The sequence below is a fragment of the Vitis vinifera genome, chromosome 14, assembly GCF_030704535.1.
Source record: "Vitis vinifera cultivar Pinot Noir 40024 chromosome 14, ASM3070453v1".
Classification (NCBI taxonomy): domain Eukaryota; kingdom Viridiplantae; phylum Streptophyta; class Magnoliopsida; order Vitales; family Vitaceae; genus Vitis; species Vitis vinifera.
This window is the reverse complement of record NC_081818.1, coordinates 2,996,846-3,022,117: the sequence shown is the minus strand read 5'-3', so window position 1 is coordinate 3,022,117 and position 25,272 is coordinate 2,996,846. Positions and strand designations below refer to the sequence as shown.

The 25,272-nt window shown below is 34.3% G+C and overlaps 3 protein-coding genes and 1 pseudogene across 3 annotated transcripts; all 4 read right to left on the bottom strand.

The window, feature by feature from the left end:
- Positions 1–5,665: 5,665 nt before the first annotated feature.
- On the bottom strand, positions 5,666–6,674 carry LOC109123939 (germin-like protein subfamily 1 member 17). The gene is made up of 2 exons (XM_019225163.2): positions 6,504–6,674; positions 5,666–6,386 (listed from the first exon to the last, which is right to left on the bottom strand). Exons 1-2 carry the CDS (start codon positions 6,607–6,609, stop codon positions 5,851–5,853), a joined length of 642 nt encoding a protein of 213 aa, XP_019080708.1. The 5' UTR covers positions 6,610–6,674; the 3' UTR covers positions 5,666–5,850.
- An 8,191-nt stretch (positions 6,675–14,865) lies between these two features.
- LOC100240807 (germin-like protein subfamily 1 member 7) lies at positions 14,866–15,741 on the bottom strand. The gene is made up of 2 exons (XM_019224923.2): positions 15,588–15,741; positions 14,866–15,475 (listed from the first exon to the last, which is right to left on the bottom strand). The coding sequence occupies exons 1-2, from the start codon at positions 15,712–15,714 to the stop codon at positions 14,940–14,942; spliced, it is 663 nt and encodes a 220-aa protein (XP_019080468.1). The 5' UTR covers positions 15,715–15,741; the 3' UTR covers positions 14,866–14,939.
- A 1,807-nt stretch (positions 15,742–17,548) lies between these two features.
- Positions 17,549–18,356, bottom strand: LOC100251041 (germin-like protein subfamily 1 member 7). The gene is made up of 2 exons (XM_059742665.1): positions 18,238–18,356; positions 17,549–18,119 (listed from the first exon to the last, which is right to left on the bottom strand). Exons 1-2 carry the CDS (start codon positions 18,354–18,356, stop codon positions 17,570–17,572), a joined length of 669 nt encoding a protein of 222 aa, XP_059598648.1. The 3' UTR covers positions 17,549–17,569.
- A 1,728-nt stretch (positions 18,357–20,084) lies between these two features.
- On the bottom strand, positions 20,085–21,077 carry LOC100261451 (germin-like protein subfamily 1 member 7; annotated as a pseudogene).
- Positions 21,078–25,272: the final 4,195 nt, after the last annotated feature.

Here is a 25,272-nt window from a genome sequence, read left to right as displayed (position 1 = left end):
TTAAAAGGTTAATATGTAGTTCTTCCATTAGCTAGCCATTTGGAACTAAGTCTTGTGGAGAACTTTTCATATTGGAGATGGATATGAAATTGGACCTGCCTCCACCTCATTGAACTTCACTTTCAACATATGCATTGAGAATATTTAAGTTAAGATCAGTATACTAACTAACCCTACATAAATTAACATGTATTGGTGAAAACACTTATCCTTGTAAGTGAGAAAGCAAAAAAAGAAAAAAAAAAAAAGAAAAAAGAGAGAGACCTACCCATTGAAGACTGTCTATAAATTGACATGTTTCTCATGCAAAAATTTTCACCCCTCGCCTAAACGCAAAGATTTGTAATTGTTTGGAGACAGTACTCTAACAATGGAGAAAGGTGTTAGTTTCCTAGTAACTGTGGCCCTCATGGCATTGGCTTCATCTTTTGCCTCTGCCTCTGATCCAAGCCCACTGCAGGACACTTGCGTTGCCAGACCCAAGAATGCTGGTATTTCTTTAGTAACCAACGAACTTGTCTCTATTTTCACTAATCTTTCCAATTCAATATTGGGCACATTAATGCAGTAGCCATTGCTGGTCTGAGCAGCCAAAATCCAGGTGTAATCACCATAGCCAATGCAGTGTTTGGATCAAATCCACCCATCAATCCCGATTTCCTGGCAACGGCCTTCCAGTTGGACAAGAAGGTGGTTGAATTCCTTCAAGCACGATTCTAGTGGGGAAATAGAGAAAATGAAGAAGCTATGAACCTTTGGTTTTCTTGCTTGAATGACTATTTGTGATGTTCAATTACCTCATTACAATAAGAGGGGTTTATTACTTTATTTTGTAGCTCTTTTGGTGTGGATTTTGATCCTGATATTAAAATAAAGCAGTTTGTCTGTTAGGCATCTTCTTCTGTCTCCATCTCAATATTTGTCTTAAAAAATCTCATCTTGTGAAAAAACAACTGGATAACAACTCTCAGTTGATTGATTAACCTGCATGTGCAGAATGTTTATTAAGAAGGAATACTTAGCTAGTTGTAAAACAGTACTACTGTTACTTCCAGCATAAGTGTCATGAAAATTGTGAAGAAAGAATGGAAATGAAAACCCAGAAATCTTATGACATCTACTGTAGACAAATTAATGTCTTAAATAATCTTTTCATAATAATAGAATGAGAATCTTTTTAGCAAATTGAACTTATACAAATCATTTTCTTTTCGTAAATAAAGTTTGTAAAGAAATTATTTTCTTTATAAATAAAATCAAATTAAAATATTTTTGTAAATAAACTAAAAATTAATGTCCTAAGTAAAAATCATTTTTATTGTCAAATTGGAATTTTTTGAATAAATTCTATCCAAATAGAATTGAATCAAATCATTTATTGGAAATAAATAAATAAATTAAAATCTTGAAAAAGTAATATTTAAAATATCTTTTTGTAATCAATTTAATAAATCGGTTTGTATAATTCTAATGTCATTTATTTTGTACATTTTTGTAATTTAATTTTATCATTATTTTCTTGTATATTAATTTGTCTCTTTAATCTTGATATTCATGATTGATCAATTAACTGTCATAATTCATTTCGTTTGTTTAGTAAATATTGTTAGTATACATGCTTAGAGGAGTATTACGACTTATTACTGTACCTTCCTGATAGGCAACCTGACCCTTGAATATAGACTTGATTTTACAAACATGTCTTTTCTAAATGAGGAGTTACACAAAATTTTCTTTCTTATTTTGTTCTCTTTTAAAAAATAAATTAAAATAAGTGGCAACCCTAATTTTTTTATAAAAAAAAAAAAAAAATCAAATTTTCACAATAAAAATGAGTCTCACTGTCGAGTGGGAACACACGCAAAAAATACGGGTCAACATGTATCCAATTGATTGGGGTCAATGTCAAGATGTGTGATAAAGATGCAAATTTGAATATGAATCCTGCCATTGATTGAATCTTGAACTACCCGATAGTGGTTGTAACAAGTGAGATAAGTTGCTAAGGTTTGCGTTGAAAAGTTCAGCCATGGAAAGTTACTAGTCATCCAAATATGTATATAAATCAAAGTGCACATTCTAAATCAAAGAAATCAGCCTCCTTAAGCAAAAGACCTTACAATTCTTAGAGTATGTTTGGTAGTAATTTTAGGAAGTGTTTTTAACTTTTTTAATAATTGAAAAATAAGAATTTTGAAGTATTAAAAAATGTTAGAAACACTTCCTAAAATCACTATCAAACGCACTTTTAATGTAATTTGCTCTATCTACCACTTGATGTGGATGTTAAGATTGATATCCTTGGTCATTGCCTATAATCCTATATCTATAATTGCAAGAAGACATACATTGAAACATGAATACCCTTTCACTATGTTTGGTTTATGGAAAATACTAAGAAAAGAAAATGTTTTTCTTATATTTAGTTTTATTATGAAAAATAAGAAAAAATAAAATATAATTATAATTAATTAAAATTTTATGTATTTTAAAATTATTTAATATTTATATAATGAAGGAAAATAAATGAAACGAGCTTGAAAAAGTATATAAAAATAATTTATTAATTATAACTTGTATGCGACTATTTTGTACTTTAATCCCGTTTTTCTTTTATCCTCTTGTAGGTACCTTGATTTTATATATTTGTATCTTTATTCAATGATTTAGATTTCATATATTTGTATCTTTAATTGAGATTGCAAGATCTGTACGGATTCAGATTAGGGATGGCAACGCTATAAGCTTAAGATAAGTTACTCATATCCCAATCCATTATATTTATTCGTATATGTTATCATCCCCACCAAAAAAAGAAATTAAATGGGATGGGACGGGTATAGGAAATTCTCATGCCTACCCCATGCTATCCCGTTTTTTATTTATTTATTTTTCAATTTTTATTTCTAAAATTTTAAGAAAATTAATATTTTAAATATGTTAAAAAAATTGAAAACTGAAAAAAGAAATCAATTAAAAGAACTTTTTATTTAACATTATACATAATTAGGCTGAGGTAGGATGAAACAAACTCATACCCAAAATCACCCCGAATCAATCTCGGGTTTTAAAAAATTTCTCAAATTCAAGATGAGACAAAATCATATCCAAAACTATCTCGAATCCATCCTAGATTTTAAAAATTTTCTCAAATTTATCTAAACTCGTTTATCATTATCTCAAAACGAGCCCATTAAGGGTAGGACGAGTACTAAATAAAATTGGTATATTATCATCCCTAATCAAGATCCTAAAATTTTTCTTTATGATAATGAAAACAACAATCATAGTCGTCATCTCTCTATCAGTTTACTTGTTAGGTTTGATCAAATACACCTTATGTGTTGCCTTTGGGCAACCTAGCTCTCTCAATCATTGTCTAAAGTTCGGGTGTTTGTTTATTTTTTTAATTCATTTTGTCTTAAGTTTTTTATTATTAAATAAAATTTCTTTTTGTTACTTTAAACACCTCTAATAATTATACTTTTTATTTTTTATATTTATATTTATCAAGTTTATAACTGTAAAATTTATAAAAATGTTAGTTTTTTGTTTTTAAAAATAATAAAAAGTGATATTTAAAGGGTCAAGTGGGCCAGCATGATGGCACGATGGGTTGTTTCCTTAGGCCCACCACGACCCGCTCCTTTGGGCCATGCCGGCCTGACTCGGTCTTTTGGCGCACTTGGCCACAGGCCAAAATGGGTGGCTCGACCCATTGGACACCTCTAGTAGTTACATGTCTAGCATCCAAACGTTAGACCAGATGAGTTTTGTCAAACCCAACCCATTCATCCCCTTTGCCTCATGTTGGCCACCCGGTTCGGACCAGCCTTGACATGAACGGCAAGGTCCAATGGATTAGGTTGATTTAGGGTCTCGATTATTTTTGTTTAAATAAATTGCAAAGAAAAAAAAAACTTGGTTTGGATAAATAAATTTCAATTGTTTTTAAAATAGGTTTTTATTTTATTTTTTGTAAAATTTTTTATAAATTCAATTTATACAATATTAATTATATGTAATTGAAGTCTTATTAAAGATTTTTTAAAAAATAGTTTTTAAATTAAAGATAAATTAAAAAAAATCATAAAATATGAAATTAATATTATAATAAAATCATAAATTATGGTTTTTATTTAAAATGATACTATTTTAAGATATGATTTATTTATTTTTATAAGAATGAATAATACTAATTTTAAAATAATAAAAGGGTGATATATTTTATTTGAAATAAATTTAAAAATAAATAAATTTTATTTTTTTAATACGTAAATAAGTCATGTTTTTCATTATATCTACACCCGAGAATTTAAACTTGACCCAAACTTCAACTAAAAAGACCTATATCCAACACAGTTATTAGAGGTGTCCAATGGGTCGTGTCGGGCCAACACAATCCGATGTTTATCAGGCCAATGCGTTGGCTCGACCCATGCAAGCCAAATAGGTGGCTTGACATGGCCCATAAGCCCATGTGCTAATCATGTCGTGTTGTGCCATGCCGGTGAGTCGTGCCCCATGGGCACACACTTTATTAAAAATTTTAATTAATTTTTTTTAATTCATTTTGACTTAAGTTTTTTTATTATTAAATAAAATTTCTTTTTGTTACTTTAAACACCTCTAATAATTATACTTTTTTATTTTTTATACACTTCTAATAATTATACTTTTTTTTTATATTTATATTTATCAAGTTTATAACTGTAAAATTTATAAAAATGTTAGTTTTTTGTTTTTAAAAATAATAAAAAGTGATATTTAAAGGGTTAAGTGGGCCAGCATGATGGCACGATGGGTTGTTTCCTTAGGCCCACCACGACCCGCTCCTTTGGGCCATGCCAGCTTGACTCGGTCTTTTGGCGCACTAGGCCACAGGCTAAAATGGGTGGCTCGACCCATTGGACACCTCTAGTAGTTACATGTCTAGCATCCAAACGTTAGACCGGGTGAGTTTTGTCAAACCCAACCCATTCATCCCCTTTGCTTCATGTTGGCCACTCGGTTCAGACATTGGGTTGATTTGGGGTCTCGGTTCTTTTTGTTTAAATAAATTGCAAAGAAAAAAAAAACTTGGTTTGGATAAATAAACTTCAGTTGTGTTTAAAATAAGTTTTTATTTGATTTTTTGTAAAAAAAATTATAAATTCAATTTATACAATATTAATTATATTTAATTGAAGTCTTATTAAAGATTTTTTTAAAAATAGTTTTTAAATTAAAGATAAATTAAAAAAATTCGTAAAATATGAAATTAATATTATAATAAAATCATAAATTATGATTTTTATTTAAAATGATACTATTTTAAGATATGATTGATTTATTTATTTATTTATTTTGATAAGAATGAATAATACTAATTTTAAAATAATAACAGGGTGATATTTTATTTGAAATAAATTTAAAAATAAATAAAATTTATTTTTTTTAATACGTAAATAAGTGAAGTTTTTCATTATATCTACACCTGAGAATTTAATCAAGGATATAGTATTTTGAACTAGTTTTGAGTCATTCCTATAAGCTTCATTCAGTCATTATGGTTTAGACAATTGATAATTAATCTGTTGGCATAATTGATTCTGCAAAACAGTATCCTGAATTTAGTATCGAGGGAGGCAGAAACACAGCGAGAGAGAGAGAGAGAGAGAGATGATGCTTAACAAACAGACTGCAGACTGCTTTATTGTAGTAATATGCCCAAAGTCCACACTAGAAGAGTTACAACCAGACCCTCTTATTATACCATGTTTGTTACAATGAGGGAATTGAACATCATGAATCGTCATTCAAGCAAGGAAATCAAAGGTTGACAGCTTATTCTTTTTCTATATTTCCCCACTAGAATCGTGCTTGAAGGTATTCAACCACCCTCTTGTCCAACTGGAAGGCCCTTGCCAGGAAATCAGGATTGATGGGTGGATTTGATCCAAACATTGAACTGGCTATGGTGATTACACCTGGATTTTGGCTGTTAAAAACGGCAATGGCTACTGCATTAGTGTGCCCAATGTTGACTTGGAAGTGAATGAGACTGAAAGGGAACACAAAAACATCCCCCTTGTTCAGGACTTTGCTAATGAAGCGGTGTTCAGGGTTGGATGTGATAAAGCCAACAAAGAGTTTTCCCTCCAAGACAATGAAGATCTCACTGGCACGAGGGTGAAAGTGAGGAGGGTTTTGACCATTAGGTTCATAATCGATACGAGACAGTGACACCCCAAGAGTGTTTTCTCCTGGTAATTGATCAACATTTATAAGATTGACAATTGAGCCCACATAATTTGATGTGTTTCCTGGAATATTCAGCCCTTGATACAAGAAATCCTCGGCCACGGTCAGGTTTGGGTTCTTGCAGAACTTCCCATTTACAAATACTGCATGAAGAAGGAAAAAAGAAAAGATGTATCCTTAGTATCAAACCATACTCACCATATCAATAAAAAGAGTAGTACTGAAAATAGCTATAACATCATTGGTTACAATAGAAATACCAGCATTCTTGGGCTCATCAACTGCAACACAGGTGTCTTCCAGTGGGCTTGGATCATAGGCAGAGGCAAGAAACGAAGCCAATGCCATGAGGGCCACAGTTACCATGAAACTAACGCCTTTCTTTATTGTTAGAGTACTGTCTCCAACAATCCCAATCTTTATCTTTCGGCGGGGATAATAAATTTAGCCTGGAAAAGATGTTAATTTATAGACCAGAGTCGGTGAGTTAGTCTTTGCATAAACTCACCAAGTCTTCAATGGGAAGTTTTTTCTTCTTTCTTTTTTCACTTTCGAGGACAAGCGGTTGCACCAATACGTGTTGATTTACGTAGGATTAGTCAGTGTATAGATCTTAACCAGAATATAAAGCAATGTACAATCAGGTGGAGGCAGGTCCAATTTAATATCAATCTGCATGATCCATACGTTTACATTTATAGTAGAGCTTTCTGCTCTTTTAGTAGTGTATAGACAAGCAAATAGAAGATTACAGAGTAGGTGCCAGCTTGGAGTATACAATGACCCGCCCATATCAAACATGGTTACTCCATGAGGCTTGTGTAGGTTCAGTTTAATGAGTATCTATATAGCTTAATTCACCATTCAAAGTGTTGAGAGATTGGCTGATGAGATTAAATATGTAGCCAAGTTCTGAGTTTCTAGCTCATGTGCCTTCCACTGAGTGAAAAGTCCTTGGATAAGCTCTGGCTTTCTGCTATACGCTCATTAGGCTTTCCTCAGTTACAAAAGCTTTGACTATGATTTTTACGCTTGTAGCCTTCGCTGTCTGAGCGGTTTCTAAGACTTTTTAATTAGTTGCTTCTAAGTTGTCTTTAACAAGCAAGTCCGTATTTTCTGGCGAGAAGCAAGAAAATACCAATTGATTAGATGAAGTCCTTCGACTAATCTATGCCCTATACGTAAGGTAATTAAGCAGTTACACTTTCCAAATCTTCAATGGATGTCATTTTTCGAATTGAAAGGTTGAACTTCCTCAAGTTATGCTCTAGACTCTAGAATGAATTCTACATAATCTTCGGTTTTAGGCCTTATTCCTAGTTTAAAGCTAAGAAGTAAACCAGTGGACAGACCATCTGTAATCAGATTGTGATTAGTGTCATGACCCATTAGATCTTTATAAGAAGTTGGCCATGGTTCAAAGTCACGGTATCCGTCACCAAATCGGTAAGTCCCGAGGTACATCAGTTTCAACGTCACGGATCGATATCGGATGATACGCAAAAATTTATAGTTTAAAAGCTCAAAACAATTTAAAAAGATTACAAAAATAAATACAAATAAATAAAGTTAAAAATTAAGAAATAAAATTTTATTATGTATAAAATTATTCAAATTATGATAAAACATACCTTTGTAATGATTTATAAAAATATTAAAACTATAAAAAAAATAATTTAATCACTTAATATTAAATATGCATCATTAAAGATGAAAATAATAAAAAGTGAATTTATAGTTTATAATTTTTTTAAAATTAAATATTTTGAATTTTTTAAAAATATTTTCAATATTTAAAAAAATACATCTAGGAATCATCTTTGAAAAAAATAAACATCATTTTTCTTATCAAATGTATTCTAAATAAAACAATTATAAAAATAAAGAATTTTTATTTGAATGAGCATATTTGAATATAATATATTTTTTCTATACATCTATTCATTTGAATTGAATTTTTATATTAATATTCATTTCCTTTTTTATTCATGTAAACCTAAATATTCATTATTAATGTACCATAATCCTAATTCCCATCAAATTTGCATTATCCATTTAAATACAATTATTCACAACATATTCATTAACTACTTAAAAAACAAATACCCACCCAAATTTGTAATCCTATCAAATACCCATAACCCATTGGCAAACACGTATTTCCTTTTTTTGGCACAATACCCATTTTCTCTCTAAAACAACACTTTGAGCTCTCTATTTCTTTGCACAATACCTATATTTGAAGGCTAAAAAAATAGGCCTACAAAGATACAAAAGGATGGAGCTAGAAATACAAGGATGAAGATGCACAAGGTTTGAAGACTCTATACTCTCCACACTTCTTCACTTTCATATGTTTCCATCATCTTCTTTCATCCACTATTTTCGCTCCTATATTACCATTTTTTCCCATCACCCATCACCCGAAGAGCTTAGTTTGAATATAATCTTGGGGTTATCTCAAAGTTTCTTTGTGATTCAACAAGTTTTTTCATGAGTCAACCAAATATTAGACTCAGGTATCGGTTCAGTACTAGTCATGGACAAGATTTTAACCCTGTTTGAGCTCTCTATTTCTTTGTACAATACCAATTTTTAAAGGCTCACAAAATAACCCTATGAAAATACAAGAGGATAGAGATGCAAATACAGGGATGAAGATGCAAAAGGTTTGAAGACTTTGAACTCTCCATATTCTTCGGTTTCATGGGTTTCAATCTTCTTCTCTCATCAACTATTTCTGCTCCAATATTACCATTTTTTTCCATCACCCATGACCTGAAGAGCTTAGCTTGGACATAATCTTAGGGATATCTCAAAGTTTCTTTGTGATTTAACAAGTTTATTCATGATTCAACCAAATATTGGACTCGGATATCGGTCCGATACCGATCATGGCTGAGGCATATATGAATCGGTTGAGTCGTACCGGTCTCGACCGAGATTTTGAACCTTGTTTGAGCTTTCTATTTCTTTGCACAATACTAATTTTTGAAGCCTTATAAAATAGCCCTACGAAGATATAAGAGGATGAAGATGCAAATACAAGGATGAATATGCAAAGGGTTTGAAGACTTTGAACTCTCCATACTTCTTCACTACCATAGGTTTCAATCTTCTTCTCTCATCCACCATTTCCATTCCAATATTACCATTTTTTTTTCCATCACCCATCACTCAAAGAGCTTAGTTTGGACATAATCTTGGGGTTATCTCAAAGTTTCTTTATGATTCAACAAGTTTAGTCATGAGTCAACTAAATATTGGACTTGGGTATCAGTCTGATACTAGTCATGACCAAGATTTTGAACCCTTTTTGAGCTCTCTATTTCTCTACATAATACCCATTTTTGAATGCTCACAAAATAACCCTACAAAGATACAAGATGATAGAGATGCAAATACAAGGATGAAGATGCAAAGGGTTTGAAGACTCTAAACTCTCCATACTTCTTCACTTTCATAGGTTTCGATCTTCTTCTCTCATCCGCCATTTCAACTCCAATATTACCATTTTTTTCCATGACCTATCACTCGAAGAGCTTATTTTGGACATAATCTTGGGGTTATCTCAAAGTTTCTTTTTTATTCAACAAGTTTATTCATGAGTCAACCAAATATTGGACTTGAGTATTAGTTCGGTACTGGTCATGGCCGAGGTGGATATGACTTGGCCAAGTCATACTGGTCTCAATCGAGATTTTGAACCCTATTTGAACTCTCTATTTCTTTGCACAGTACCCATTTTTTAAGGCTAACAAATTAGCCCTACGAAGATATAAGAGGATTGAGATGCAAATAAAGAAATGAAGATGCAAAGGGTTTGAAGACTCTAAACTCTTCATACTTTTTCACTTTCATGGGTTTCAATCGTCTTATCTCATCCACCATTTTCGCTCCAATATTACAATTTTTTTCCATCACCCATCACCCAAAAAGCTTAGTTTGAACATAATCTTGGAGTTATCTCAAAGTTTATTTTTTATTCAACAAGTTTATTCATGAGTAAACCAAATATTGGACTCAAGTATCAATTCAATATCAATCATGGTTGAGGCGGATATGACTCGAACAAGTTGTACTTGTCTCAACCGAGATTATGAACCCTATTTGAGCTCTCTATTTATCTCTACAATACCCATTTTTGAAGGCTTACAAAATAGTCCTACGAAGATACAAGATGATGGAGATGCAAATACAAGGATGAAAATCCAAAGAGTTTGAAGACTCTGAACTCTCCATATTTTTTCACTTTCATGAGTTTTGATTTTCTTCTCTTATCTGCCATTTCCGCTCCAATATTACCATTTTTTCCATTACCCATCACTTGAAGAGCTTAGTTTGGACATAATATTAAGGTTATCTCAAATTTTCTTTGTGATTCAACAAGTTTATTCATAAGTCAGCCAAATATTGGACTTGGGTATCTGTTCGATACTAGTCATATATGGTAGAGGCGGATATGACTCAACCAAGTTGTACTAGTCTCAACTAAGATTTTGAACCCTATTTGAGCTCTCTATTTCTCTGTACAATACCCATTTTAAAGGCTCACAAAATAGCCCTACCAAGATACAAGATAATGAAGATGCAAATATTACTCATTGAATATCTAGCAATAATTGGTTTATTTTTTATTTTTGAATTATTTTTTAAAATTAAATATCTATTAATGAAACAAAAATACTAATGATTAATACCAAAAAGTGCTATTTTGTAGATCTAATTATAATGGTTTTAAGCACCTTTGAGTAGTAATCATATTCATTTAACCCAATTAATTCATTAAGGTCCTTAGTAATTGGTTTTAACCATTTTGTGGCAAGTTTACATGTTTTTATCAGCTTATGAATCAATTCAAGCATGCCAAATGATGGAGGAGCTACTTAGACAAGTTAAAGCAAGGATTTTGGAAGTTTACAGGCTTGAATTTCAAGTGGAAACACGAGCACAAGCAATGGAGAAGAGGAAAACAGAGTGAAGAAAACAGAGGACAGCAGCTGCAGTCTTCTTTTGCACTTTTGGAGCACTTCCCGAAGTCCATTTTCTACATTCTATATACCATTTCAAAGCTCAGGAAGTCAATAATCCAATGCTTCAAACGGTGCGTGATTCGGAGTTGAAACGAAGGAGTTACAGCCATTGCAATCAGATCACTCCAAGCTGCTGCGAAATCAGCCTTTTGTTGCGAGAATTTCGCAGCCTTTTTGTACAGTGCAATGGAATTCCTCCTGAAGCTACCCGATATATGCTGCAAGCTGGAATGCTGAGAACCTCAAGGTGGAAGCCAACTTCGCAGCCCTGCGAAGATAGCTTGGTGTTGCGAAATTATTTCGCAACCCTCTTGAGTGTCTGCGAAATCTCGCAGACCTCGTTTTCACCTGCGAAATGTCCTTAGTGCTTCCTGATATTTGTGCACCGACTCTTTTGGATATTTTTCTTCAGATATTTTTGTATAAATTTCCATTTTCTCCTTGTTTTCAGCCACTCATGTAATTCCTTAGCTAGGAAGTATCCAAGGAAGGGTAAATTACCTTCCTATATAAACTCTCTTGTAAACACTAAAAAGGGATGCTGAGATATATCAGGATCATATATATGTAATATAGATCAATATATAGAATATACAGAGCCTTGCTCTGTTTTTCCTTCTCTTTCATTTTTCATTTCTTTTTATTTCTAGCCAACCAAACTCTGAGGATTTTTCCTCAGATGATGAGAGGCTAAGCTTTTGTCTCTTGGAGTGAGGAAAACCGGGTAAGTTTCCACATGCATAAATTGGAAGTTTTGTTGTTTTAGTTTTTAATGAAGAGAAAGTGTGACCCGTTAATGGTTTTTATCTTTTTAGTTAACTTAAAACGCCTTTAATTCACCTGGGCCAACACTTGGTAAGGCAAGTGATTTCCGTCCATGGAGATTCACTAGTTTACCCCTTGCGAGCCTTTAGGAGGTGGTTTGAAGGTAGGATTTTCTAGAATAGCCAACACTTGGTAAGCTTTTGGACTCCAAGAAGACATCCATTAGTTATCTCTTGCGAGCTTTTGACGGGTAATCCAAGGTTAAAGATCACCTTGAATGGCAAGTGCTAGGTGAGAGGTATGAGCCATTGCAAGATGCATCAGTGAGAGAGATTTAGTGTTTGAACCCATTAATGGGAAGCATCTGTACAACACCGGTTGGAGAAGGAACTATATGTTAATTCTCTAATGCGAGGAAAAAAAACAAGTGACCGGAACTCCCTTTTTGTATGAGGAACCTGAGCCTAGTGATCTGAACTCCAAGAAACACTTTTCTTTGTAAGTAAAATCAGTTACTATTTTTGGTTAGCTTAAAACCAAACCTTTTTCATTCAAACATCTTTATGTTTTCTTAAGCTAACCTTGAAATGAAAAGGCACCAATTCAGCTTTGAATTAATATCATTTGTGAAGTGAAAACCCATCCCAGTGGACGATCCTAGAGCCACTATGCTATAGTAGCTTTGTCTTTGCTACCCTAGTATATGGTGTAATAGGTTATAAATTTTGTTGATTACTCCCTCAATCAAGGAGCACCAGCTGGACACGAATCAGCTGAGACACCAATTGGGCACGAATCAACTAACTCTTTCTTGATTTTCTTCTCTCATCCACCATATCCGCTCCAATATTGCCATTTTTTCCATCACCCATCACCCTAAGAGCTTAGTTTGGATATAATCTTAGGGTTATCTCAAAGTTTCTTTTTTATTCAACAAGTTTATTCATGAGTTAACCAAATATTGGACTCGGGTATTAGTTCGGTACCGGTCATGGCCAAGGTGAATATGACTTGGCCGAGTCATACCAGTCTCAATTGAGATTTTGAACCTTGTTTGAACTCTCTATTTCTTTGCACAATACCCATTTTTTAAGGCTAACAAAATACCCTAACAAAGATACAAGAGGATTGAGATGCAAATATAGGAATGAAGATGAAAAGGGTTTGAAGAGTCTAAACTCTTCATACTTTTCCACTTTCATGGGTTTCAATCTTCTTCTCTCATCCACCATTTTTGCTCTGGTATTACTATTTTTTTTCCATCACCCATCATCCAAAAAGCTTAGTTTGGACATAATCTTGGAGTTATCTCAAAGTTTCTTTTTTTATTCAACAAATTTATTCATGAGTCAACCAAATATTGGACTAGAGTATCGATCCGATACTGATAATGGCTGAGGCGGATATGACACGATCAAGTCGTACGAGTCTTAACCGAGATTATGAACCCTGTTTGAGTTCTCTATTTCTATACACAATACCCATATTTGAAGGCTCACAAAATAGTCCTACGAAGATACAAGATGATGGAGATGCAAACACATGGATGAAAATCCAAAGCGTTTGAAGGCTCTGAACTCTCCATATTTCTTCGCTTTCATGGGTTTCGATCTTTTTCTCTCATCCACCATTTTCGCTCCAATATTACCATTTTTTCCATTACCCATCACGCAAAGAGCTTAGTTTGGACATAATATTATGGTTATCTCAAATTTTCTTCATGATTCAACAAATTTATTCACAAGTCAACCAAATATTGGACTTGGGTATCAGTCCGATACTAGTCATGGTGGAGGCAGATATGACTCGGTTGAGTCGTACCAATCTCGACTAAGATTGTGAACCCTGTTTGAACTCTCTATTTCTTTGTACAATATCCATTTTGAAGGCTCACAAAATAGCCCTACCAAGATACAAGACGATGGGGATGCAAATATTACTCCTTGAATTACTGGCAATAATTAGTTTATTTTTTTAATTTTGAACTATTTTTTAAAATTAAATATTTGTTAATGAAACAAAAGCACTAACTCTTTCTTGATTTGGAGTTTATTTGTTGAATGAAAATTTTTGGATAATTATGGTTTTGCGCATAAGAGAAATAATGAACCAATTGTTGTTCATAAATTCATAAAATTGGATTAGCATTTGAGTTTCAAATTATTTTTAAAAGTGCTTACATTCATTAATGAATCTAATACACTAAGTTCCTCTTTGGGATGAATTTTGAATGAGGCTAAAAGCTTTTCCTAACACTAGAAAGCAATCTTAAAAAAATGGTTGAAAATCACTTTTAAAAATCTAAATAATGACATGATTCTTCGAACTATCACATTTTTGTTATATTATACATTGCCAAAACATTCTCTGAACATATTTTAAAAAAAATTTATAATATGCATTTCCTACAAAGCAATCTTAAAAATATATATATATATATATCATCAATAATTAGATTATGGTGTGATAGTGATTTTAGCAATTGTTTTTAGCCTTTTTAATACTTTAAAAATAACAGCAGTGAATTTAGGAAACGTTTCTAGCTTTTTTAACGCTTGAATGATATAAATTTTCAAGTATTAGAAAAGTTAAAAATGTTTCCTAAAATCACTACTAAACAGGCTTTAATCAGTAGTAGTAATTAATTGGTATTGAATAACTGTAATGCAGTTTCCTGAATGTAGTATTGAGGGAGAGAGAAACAGAGAGGAAGAGAGAGATGCTTAACAAACAAATTGCTTTATTGTAGTAATATGCCCAAAGTTCACACCAGAAGAGTTACAACTAGACCCTCTTATCATACTAGGATTGTTATAACGAGGGAATTGAACATCATAAATAGTCATTCAAGCAAGGAAATGAAAGGTTGATAGCTTCTTCTTTTTCTATATTCCCCCACTAGAATCGTGCTTGAAGGTATTCAACCACCTTCTTGTCCAACTGGAAGGCCCTTGCAAGGAAATCAGGATTGATGGGTGGATTTGATCCAAACACTGCATTGGCTATGGTGATTACACCTGGATTTTGGCTGTTCAGACCAGCAATGGCTACTGCATTAGTGTGCCCAATGTTGAATTGGAAGTGAATGAGACCGATAGGGAACACAAAAACATCCCCTTTGTTGAGGACTTTGCTAATGAATCGGTTTTGAGGGTTGGATGTGACAAAGCCAACTAAGAGTGTTCCCTCCAAAACAGTGAGGATCTCACTGGCACGGGGGTGAATGTGAGGAGGGTTTTGACCATAGGGTGCATAATTGATACGAACCAGTGATATCCCAAGAGTGTTTTGTCCCGGTAGTACATCAACATTTATAATAGTGACATTTGAGCCCACTAGATTTGCTGTGTTTCCTGGAATATTCAGCCCTTGATACAAGAAATCGTCAGCCACGGTCAGGTTTGGGTTCTTGCAGAACTTTCCATTTACAAATACTGCATTTAAAAAAACAAAAGGAAAATAAAAGATAGGTCATTAGTATCAAACCACCATCAATGGAAAGATTAGTGAAAATAGTGACAAGATCATTGGTTACTAAAGAAATACCAGCATTCTCGGGTTCATCAATGGCAACACAAGTGTCCTGCAGTGGCCTTGGATCAAAGGCAGAGGCAAGAGAGGAAGCCAATGCCATGAGGGCAACAGTTACCAGGAAACTAACACCTTTCTTCATTGTTAGAGAACTGTCTCCAACAATCACAATCTTTATCTTTAGGTGGGGGTGAGAAATTTTGCATGGGAAAGATGTTAATTTATAGACCAGTCAATGAGTAAAGTCTTTGCATAAACTCACAAAGTCTTCAATGGGTAGTTTTTTCTTTTCTTTTTTTTCTTTCTTTTTTCTTTTTTTCACTTTCAACGTCAAGTGGTTACACCAATACATGTTGATTTATGTAGGATTAGTTAGTTACTATACTGATCTTAACTAGAAAATTCTCCATGCGTGTGGAAAGTGAAGTTCAATTATTGATGGAGGCAGGTCCAATTTCATATCAACCTGCATGATCCATACATTTACATAAATAGTAGATTGAATATTACTACCATTCAAACACTGAAAAATATGTATAGTGTATTGACAAGAAAATAGAAGATTACAGAGTAAGTGCAGGCTTGGACTAGACAATAACCCACCCATTCCAAACATGGTTACTCTATGAGGCTTGTGTAGGTTCAGTTTAATGAGTATCTATATAGCTTAATTAACCAGTCAAAGTTTTCAGAGATTGGCTGATGAGATTGAATATGTAGCCAAGTTCTGAGTTTCTAGCTCATGTGCCTTCCACTGAGTGAAAAATCCTTGGATAAGCTCTAGGGTTGCTTCACTTTAGTGAAAAATAGGGATAAATTCAAAGATTTTCTGCTATGCTCATTAGGCTTTCCTCAGTTACAAAAGCTTTGGCCATGATTTTTATGCTTGCAGCCTGCCCTGTCTGAGCAGTTGGCTCAAAAGTTATTATTATTATTATTATTTTGGTTTGAGAGAGAAAGAGATCTTAATAAACACCTTTAAACTAAGACTTTTTAATTAGTTGTTTATAAGTTGTCTTTAACAATCACGTCGGTGTTTCCTGGTGAGAAGCAAGAAACCTTGATTTGAAAAATACCAATAAATTAGATGAAGTCCTCAGGTTAACCTATGTTTTATAGGTGAGGTAAGCAGTTACACTTTCCAAGTCTTCAATGGATGTCATTTTTCAAATTTAAAGGTTGAACCATTCTTCGATCACACTCCTTTCTCATCCTTTTCTCCTCAACTTATGCTCTAGACTCTTGAATGGATTCTACATAATCTTCGGGTTTTAGGCCTTATTCCAGTGTAAAGCTAAGAAGTAAACCAGTGGGCAGGCCATCTATAATCAGTTTGTGATTAGTGTCATGACCTAGATCTTTATAAGAAGTTGGGGTCAGAGGTTTGTTTACAGTGGATGTCATAAGATTTATGGGCTTTCATTTCTATTCTTTCCTCACTATTTCATAACACTTATGCTTCTCCCACCATTCATATGGTTTTACTTGGACATCTTAATGAGTTTTTTCGATCTCAGTTGATGGGAGTTATAATGGGATAATTTAGAGAAGCAAATTAATGGCATCTTTCCATTTCTGAATTGTATGGGGTTGTTGCCTCAATGTTCATGTCTTCATCACCAATTCTGTCAGCAGTATGCTAGAAGTAACAGTAGTTCTGTTTTATGCATATCCTGTATTTAATCAATCAATCAACTGAGATTTGTTATTCAGTTGCTTCTTTTACAAGTGAAATCTCAAAGATTTGTTTAAGATTTTTTAATGAAAACATAGGGTAATCCTGGATATGGCATTGGATAGTGAGAGAAGAAGATGGCTAATAGACAAACTGCTTTATTTTAATATTAGGACCAAAGTCCACATCAAACAACCTACAACATAAAGAAATAAACCCTCTTATTCTAGGATGACTATAATGAGGTAATTGAACACCACAAATAGTCATTTAAGCAAGGAAAGCAAAGGCTGGTAGCTTCTTAATTTTCTATATTTTCCAACTAGAATAGTGCTTGAAGGTATTCAACCACCTTCTTGTCCAACTGGAAGGCCCTGGCAAGGAAATCAGGATTGATGGGTGGATTTGATCCAAACACTGCATCGGCTATGGTGATTACACCTGGATTTTGGCTGTTCAGACCAGCAATGGCTACTGCATTAGTGTGCCCAATGTTGAATTGGAAGTGAATGAGACCTATAGGGAACACAAAAACATCTCCCTTGTTGAGGACTTTGCTAAAGAGGCGGTTTTGAGGGTTGGATGTGACAAAGCCAACTAAGAGTGTTCCCTCCAAGACAGTGAGGATCTCAGTGGCACGAGGGTGAGTGATCATGTGAGGAGGGTTTTGACCATAGGGTGCATAATCTATACGAACCAGTGATATCCCAAGAGTGTTAAGTCCTGGTATTGCATCAACATTTACTGTAGTGACATTTGAGCCCACTCGATTTGCTGTGTTTCCTGGAATATTCAGCCCTTGAAAGAAGAAATCCTCGGCCACAGTCAGGTTTGCGTTCTTGCAGAACTTTCCATTTACAAATACTGCATTTAAAAAGAAGGGGAAAAGAAAAGATAGGTCGTTAGTATCAAACCATTATCAATGGAAAGAGTAGTGAAAATGGCAATAAGATCATTGGTCACTATACATATATAGAAATATCAGCATTCTTGGGTTCAGGAATGGCAACACAAGTGTCCTGAAGTGGGCTTGGATCAAAGGCAGCGACAAGAGAGGAAGCCAATGCCATGAGGGCAACAGCAACCAGGAAGCTGACACCTTTCTTCATTGTCAGAGTACTGTCTCCAACAATCAGAGTCTTTATCTTTAGGTGGGGGTGATAAATTTTGCATGGGAAAGATGTTAATTTATAGACCAGAATCGGTGAGTTAGTCTTTGCATAAACTCACAAAGTCTTTAATGGGTAGTTTTTTTTTTTCATTTTCAAGGACAATTAGTTACACCAATACATTTTAATTTATGTAGGATTAGTTAGTATACTGATCTTAACTAGAATATTCTCCATGAGTGTGTGGATAGTGGAGTTCAATTATAGGTGGAGGCAGGTCAAATTTCATATCAATCTACATGATCCATGCAATAACATAAATAGTAGAGCTTTCTGCTCTTTTAGTTTTAGTACCCAAACACTGAAAAATCTCTAAAGTAGTGTATAGACAAGCAAATAGAAGATTACAGAGTAGGCCATCGGACTAGACAATAATCCACCCATTTCAAACATGGTTACTCCATGAGGCTTGTGTAGGTTCAGTTTAATGAGTATCTATATAGCTTAATTCACCATTGAAAGTGTCCAGAGATTGGCTGATGAGATTGAATATGTAGCCAAGTTCTGAGTTTCTAGCTCATGTGCCTTCCACTGAGTGAAAAATCCTTGGATAAGCTCTGGGGTTGCTTCAGTTTAATGAAATATTGGGATAAATTCAAAGATTTTCTGCTATGCTCGTTGGGCTTTCCTCAGTTAAAAAAGCTTTGACTACTTGCAGCCTGCCCTATCTGAGCAATTGGCTCAAAAGTTATTATTATTATTATCATGTTTTTTGATAGTGACTTTATTTATGTATTATGAGAGGGAAAGAGATGCTTAACAAACACCTTTGAACTAAGACTTTCTAAATTATTTGTTTACAAGTTTTCTTTAACAATCAAATCTGTGTTTTTTGGTAAGAAGCAAGAAACCTTGCATTGGAAAAATACCAATTATTTAGATAAAGTTCTCAGATTAGTCTATGTTTTATACATAAGGTAAGCAGATACACTTTCCAAGCTTTCCAAGTCTTCAATGGATGGCCTTTTTTTAATTTAAAGGTCGAACCCTTATTCAACAACTACACCCCTTTCCCATCCTCAACTCAAAGTGGACTCTGCATAATCTTTGGGTTTTAGGACTTATTCGAGGGTAAATCTAAAGGAGTAACCCTGTGGACAGACCATCTATGATCAGTTTGTGATTAGTGTCAGACCCATTAGATCTTTATAAGTTGAGGTGAGAAGTTTGCTGCATGAATTCGAATCTACTTTCTTTCCACTTCTTATCATCATGGAGTACATGACGAAAACTTCAGATAAAAATGAAAACTCAAATTAAACTGTTTTCTTTTCCATTCTTTCTTCACTATGTTCATGACACTTGTGCTTCTCCTACCATTCAAATGGTTTATCTGGACATCTTAATTAGTTTCTTCGATCTTAGTTGATGGGTTATAGTGGGATAATTTAGAGAAGCAAAATGGCACCTTTCCATTTCTGAATTGTATGCAGTTGTTGCCTCAATGTTCATTTATTCATCACCAATTCCGCCAGCAGTATGCTGGAAGTAACAGTAGAACTATTTTACAATCAGTCAAGTATTGCTTCTTCATCAAAATTCTGCATATACTGTATATAATCAATCAAGCAACTGAGATTTGTGATCCAGTTGTTTTTCCACAAGTGAAATATCAAAGATTTGGATAAGATTTTTTAAGACAAATATTGAGATGGAGACAGGAGTAGAAGATGCCTAACAGACAAACTGCTTTATTTTAATATTAGGACCAGAGTCCACACCAAAAGAGCTACAAAAGAAAGTAATAAACCCTCTTATTCTAGGATGATTGTAATGAGGTAATTAAACATCACAAATAGTCATTCAAGCTTGCAAATCAAAGGTTCCTAGCTTCTTCATTTTCTCTATTTCCCCACTAGAATCGTGCTTGAAGGTATTTGACCACCTTCTTGTCCAACTGGAAGGCCCTTGCCAGGAAATCAGGATTGATGGGTGGATTTGATCCAAATACTGCATTGGCTATGGTGATTACACCTGGATTTTGGCTGTTCAGACCAGCAATGGCTACTGCATTAATGTGCCCAATGTTGAATTAGAAGTGAATGAGACCAATAGGGAACACAAAAACATCCCCCTTGTTTAGAACTTTGCTAATGAGGCGGTTTTGAGGGTTGGATGTGACAAAGCCGACTAAGAGTGTCCCTCCAAGACGGTGAGGATCTCAGTGGCACGAGGGTGAGTGTGAGGAGGGTTTTGACCGTAGGGTGCATAATCGATACGAACCTGTGATATCCCAAGAGTGTTAAGTTCTGGTATTGCATCAACATTTACTGTAGTGACATTTGAGCCCACTCGATTTGTTGTGTTTCCTGGGATATTCAGCCCTTGATAGAAGAAATCCTCGGCCACAGTCAGGTTTGGGTTCTTGCAGAACTTTCCATTTACAAATACTGCATTTAAAAAAAGGGAAAAGAAAAGATACATCATTAGTATGAAACCACCATCAATGGAAAGATTAATGAAAATAGTGACAAGTTCATTGGTTACTAAAGAAATACCAGCATTCTTGGGTTCATCAATGGCAACACAAGTGTCCTGCAGTGGGCTTGGATCAGAGGCAGAGGCAAAAGATGAAGCCAATGCCATGAGGGCCACAGTTACTAGGAAACTAACACCTTTCTCCATTGTTAGAGTACTGTCTCCAACAATCACAAATCTTTGTGTTTAGGTGAGGGGTGAAAATTTTTGCATGAGAAACATGTCAATTTATAGATGGTCTTCAATGGGTAGGTCCTTTTTTTTTTTTTTTTTTTTTTTTGCTTTCTCACTTACAAGGATAAGTGTTTTCATCAATACGTGTTAATTTATGTTGGGTTAGTTAGTATACTGATCTTAACTTAAATATTTTCAATGCATATGTTGAAAGTGAAGTTCAATCAGGTGGAGGCAGGTCCAATTTCATATCCATCTCCAATATGAAAAGTTCTCCACAAGATTTAGTTCCAAATGGCTAGCTAATGGAAGAACTACATATGGCAAAATGAAGTGAAAGTATTCAGGATTACTTAACCTTTTAATGCAGCAGATCAGTCCTTCTGTTTTCTTGGTGACCAAACATTGAACGAACTCTAAAGTAGTGTATATACAGCAAAAAGAAGACCATTATTATTATCACTATGGTCTTTGATAGTGAATATATTTATGTCTCATGTACAAATATATTTCCACACTTCTTCACTTTCATATGTTTCCATGCATCTTCTTTCATCCACTATTTTCGCTCCTATATTACCATTTTTTTCCATCACCCATCACCCAAAGAGCTTAGTTTGAATATAATCTTGGGGTTATCTCAAAGTTTCTTTGTGATTCAACAAGTTTTTTCATGAGTCAACCAAATATTAGACTCAGATATCGGTTCAGTACTAGTCATGGCCAAGATTTTAACCCTGTTTGAGCTCTCTATTTCTTTATACAATACCCATTTTTAAAGGCTCGCAAAATAACCCTATGAAGATACAAGAGGATAGAGATGCAAATACAGGGATGAAAATGCAAAAGGTTTGAAAACTCTTAACTCTCCATATTTCTTCGGTTTCATGGGTTTCAATCTTCTTCTCTCATCAACTATTTCTGCTCCAATATTACCATTTTTTTTCCATCACCCATCACCTGAAGAGCTTAGCTTGGACATAATGTTAGGGATATCTCAAAGTTTCTTTGTGATTTAGCAAGTTTATTCATGATTCAACCAAATATTGGACTCGGGTATCGGTTCGATACCGATCATGGCTGAGGCATATATGAATCGGTTGAGTCGTACTGGTCTCGACCAAGATTTTGAACCCTGTTTAAGCTTTCTATTTCTTTGCACAATACTAATTTTTGAAGCCTTATAAAATAACCCTACGAAGATACAAGAGGATGAAGATGCAAATACAAGGATGAATATGCAAAGGGTTTGAAGACTTTGAACTCTCCATACTTCTTCACTACCATAGGTTTCAATCTTCTTCACTCATCCACCATTTCCATTCCAATATTACCATTTTTTTTCCATCACCCATCACTCGAAGAGCTTAGTTTTGACATAATCTTGGGGTTATGTCAAAGTTTCTTTATGATTCAACAAGTTTATTCATGAGTCAACTAAATATTGGACTTGGGTATCAGTCTGATACTAGTCATGGCCAAGATTTTGAACCCTTTTTGAGCTCTCTATTTCTCTACATAATACCCATTTTTGAAGGCTCACAAAATAACCCTACAAAGATACAAGATGATAGAGATGCAAATACAGGGATGAAGATGCAAAGGGTTTGAAGACTCTGAACTCTCCATACTTCTTCACTTTCATAGGTTTCGATCTTCTTCTCTCATTTGCCATTTCAGCTCCAATATTACCATTTTTTCCATGACCCATCACTCGAAGAGCTTATTTTGGACATAATCTTGGGGTTATCTCAAAGTTTCTTTTTTATTCAACAAGTTTATTCATGAGTCAACCAAATATTGGACTCAGGTATTAGTTCGGTACTGGTCATGGCCGAGGCGGATATGACTTGGCCGAGTCATACTGGTCTCAATCGAGATTTTAAACCCTATTTGAACTCTCTATTTCTTTTTCACAGTACCCATTTGTTAGAAATTTGAGGCTAATCCAACCTATGGTAATCACCCTAGAGGGGGGGTGAATGGGGTGATGGTCTCTTTTCTAACAATTTAAACAAGTGAATGCAAGAGACAATTATATGCAAGTATATAATAATCAATATAGAGACAATTGCATATAAATTAAAGAGTAGGGAAAAGAGAATGCAAACACAAGATTTTATAGTGGTTCGACGCAACCCGGCCTATATCCACTCTCCTCTAGCTTCAATCCTGAGCTTGAGGTTTCACTAATCCAAGGCTTCCAAACCAAGCCTTCAAGCAATACAATTGGATTATGGTTCCAATTCACCCTCTTGGACTTTTGGCTCCAAGCACCCTTTACACTTCTCAAGAGATATCCCACTCTTGAACAACCCCTCAAGTGATACTTCACACTTGAGAAACTTCCTATCAAAGATTTACAAATGAATGATCTCTCAATCTAGCACAAAAACTTTAAGCTCAAATGATACAAGAAAAACTAGGATTGAATGGTGCACTAAAGATATGCAAGTTTTGAAATAATGGTGCACTCAAATATACTCTTCCAAGGCTCAAATATAATCAAGAAATATTTGGGAAGGTTAATCTCTTGAAACAATGAAGATCGAAGCCTTTTTATAGAAGAAAAAAGCCAAACTAGCCATTGGGGGTTCGACCGGTCGACCAGTTGACTAGCCATTAGCATTTAATGCATGGCAAGTGACCGTTGGGCCTTAACCGGACCTCAACTAGTTGAGGTTCAACCTTGACCGTGAAGAGAAGGTCACTGGGAGAAAAAGAAACCTTTTGGCCTCCCTCAACCGGTCGACCGGTTGAGCCATTTTTTTGGCTCAACACCGAACCATTTTCAACTTAAAACCTTTTAACACAAGTTTGAAAATCATTTAATACAAGGTTTTAGTTGAAAACATGAAATCATCCAATTCTTAAGATATTTAAAACAATATTACTCTTGGATGATTTTGGTGCATAAATAAAGAATGAAATGCATGAAAGTCCTAGTGCACCAACAACCTTACAAAGAGATCCTATGAAGCTTTGGTCTTGAAAAACTCTTCTCTTTGAGGTGGTCTTCTTCTTCATGATTTCTTCTTGGTTTGATTTGTCTTTGTGATTGCCACTTTGGAAATCGTCTTGCCTAATCACACTTGAAATATGATCATTAGTTCTAAACCTTGTTTTGTTATCATAAAAATCAAGATTAACCAAACCTTGGTTTCACACCATTTTTTAAGGCTAACAAATTAGCCCTACGAAGATATAAGAGGATTAAGATGCAAATAAAGGAATGAAGATGCAAAGGGTTTGAAGACTCTAAACTCTTCATACTTTTTCACTTTCATGGGTTTCAATCTTCTTATCTCATCCACCATTTTCGCTCCAATATTACAATTTTTTTCCATCACCCATCACCCAAAAAGCTTAGTTTGAACATAATCTTGGAGTTATCTCAAAGTTTCTTTTTTATTCAACAAGTTTATTCATGAGTCAACCAAATATTGGGCTCAAGTATCAATTCAATATCGATCATGGTTGAGGCGGATATGACTCGATCAAGTTGTACTCGTCTCAACCGAGATTATGAAACCTATTTGAGCTCTCTATATATCTACACAATACCCATTTTTGAAGGCTTACAAAATAGTCCTACGAAGATACAAAAGGATGGAGATGCAAATACAAGGATGAAAATCCAAAGAGTTTGAAGACTCTGAACTCTCCATATTTTTTCACTTTCATGAGTTTTTATTTTCTTCTCTTATTTGCCATTTCCGCTCCAATATTACCATTTTTTTTCCATTACCCATCACTCGAAGAGCTTAGTTTGAACATAATATTAAGGTTATCTCAAATTTTCTTCGTGATTCAACAAGTTTATTCATAAGTCAACCAAATATTGGACTTGGATATCTATTCGATACTAGTCATGGTAGAGGCGGATATGACTCGACCAAGTCATACCAGTCTCAACTGAGGTTTTGAACCCTATTTGAGCTCTCTATTTCTCTATACAATACCCATTTTGAAGGCTCACAAAATAGCCCTACCAAGATACAAGATAATGGAGATGCAAATATTACTCGTTGAATTTCTAGCAATAATTGGTTTATTTTTTAAATTTTGAACTATTTTTTAAAATTAAATATCTATTAATGAAACAAAAATACTAACTCTTTCTTGATTTTCTTCTCTCATCCACCATATCCGCTCCAATATTGCCATTTTTTCCATCACCCATCACTCGAAGAGCTTAGTTTGG

Excerpts from the sequence above, each read along its gene's own strand:
- LOC109123939 (XM_019225163.2), bottom strand. The coding sequence starts at position 6,609 with ATGGTAACTGTGGCCCTCATGGCATTGGCTTCGTTTCTTGCCTCTGCC. Across the intron at positions 6,387-6,503 it reads TGATGAGCCCAAGAATGCTG|TATTTGTAAATGGGAAGTTC; the intron begins GTATTTCTATTG and ends TTCTTCATGCAG.
- LOC100240807 (XM_019224923.2), bottom strand. The coding sequence starts at position 15,714 with ATGAAGAAAGGTGTTAGTTTCCTGGTAACTGTTGCCCTCATGGCATTG. Across the intron at positions 15,476-15,587 it reads TGATGAACCCGAGAATGCTG|TATTTGTAAATGGAAAGTTC; the intron begins GTATTTCTTTAG and ends TTTTAAATGCAG.
- LOC100251041 (XM_059742665.1), bottom strand. The coding sequence starts at position 18,356 with ATGAAGAAAGGTGTCAGCTTCCTGGTTGCTGTTGCCCTCATGGCATTG. Across the intron at positions 18,120-18,237 it reads GTTGCCATTCCTGAACCCAA|AAATGCAGTATTTGTAAATG; the intron begins GAATGCTGATAT and ends CCCCTTCTTTTT.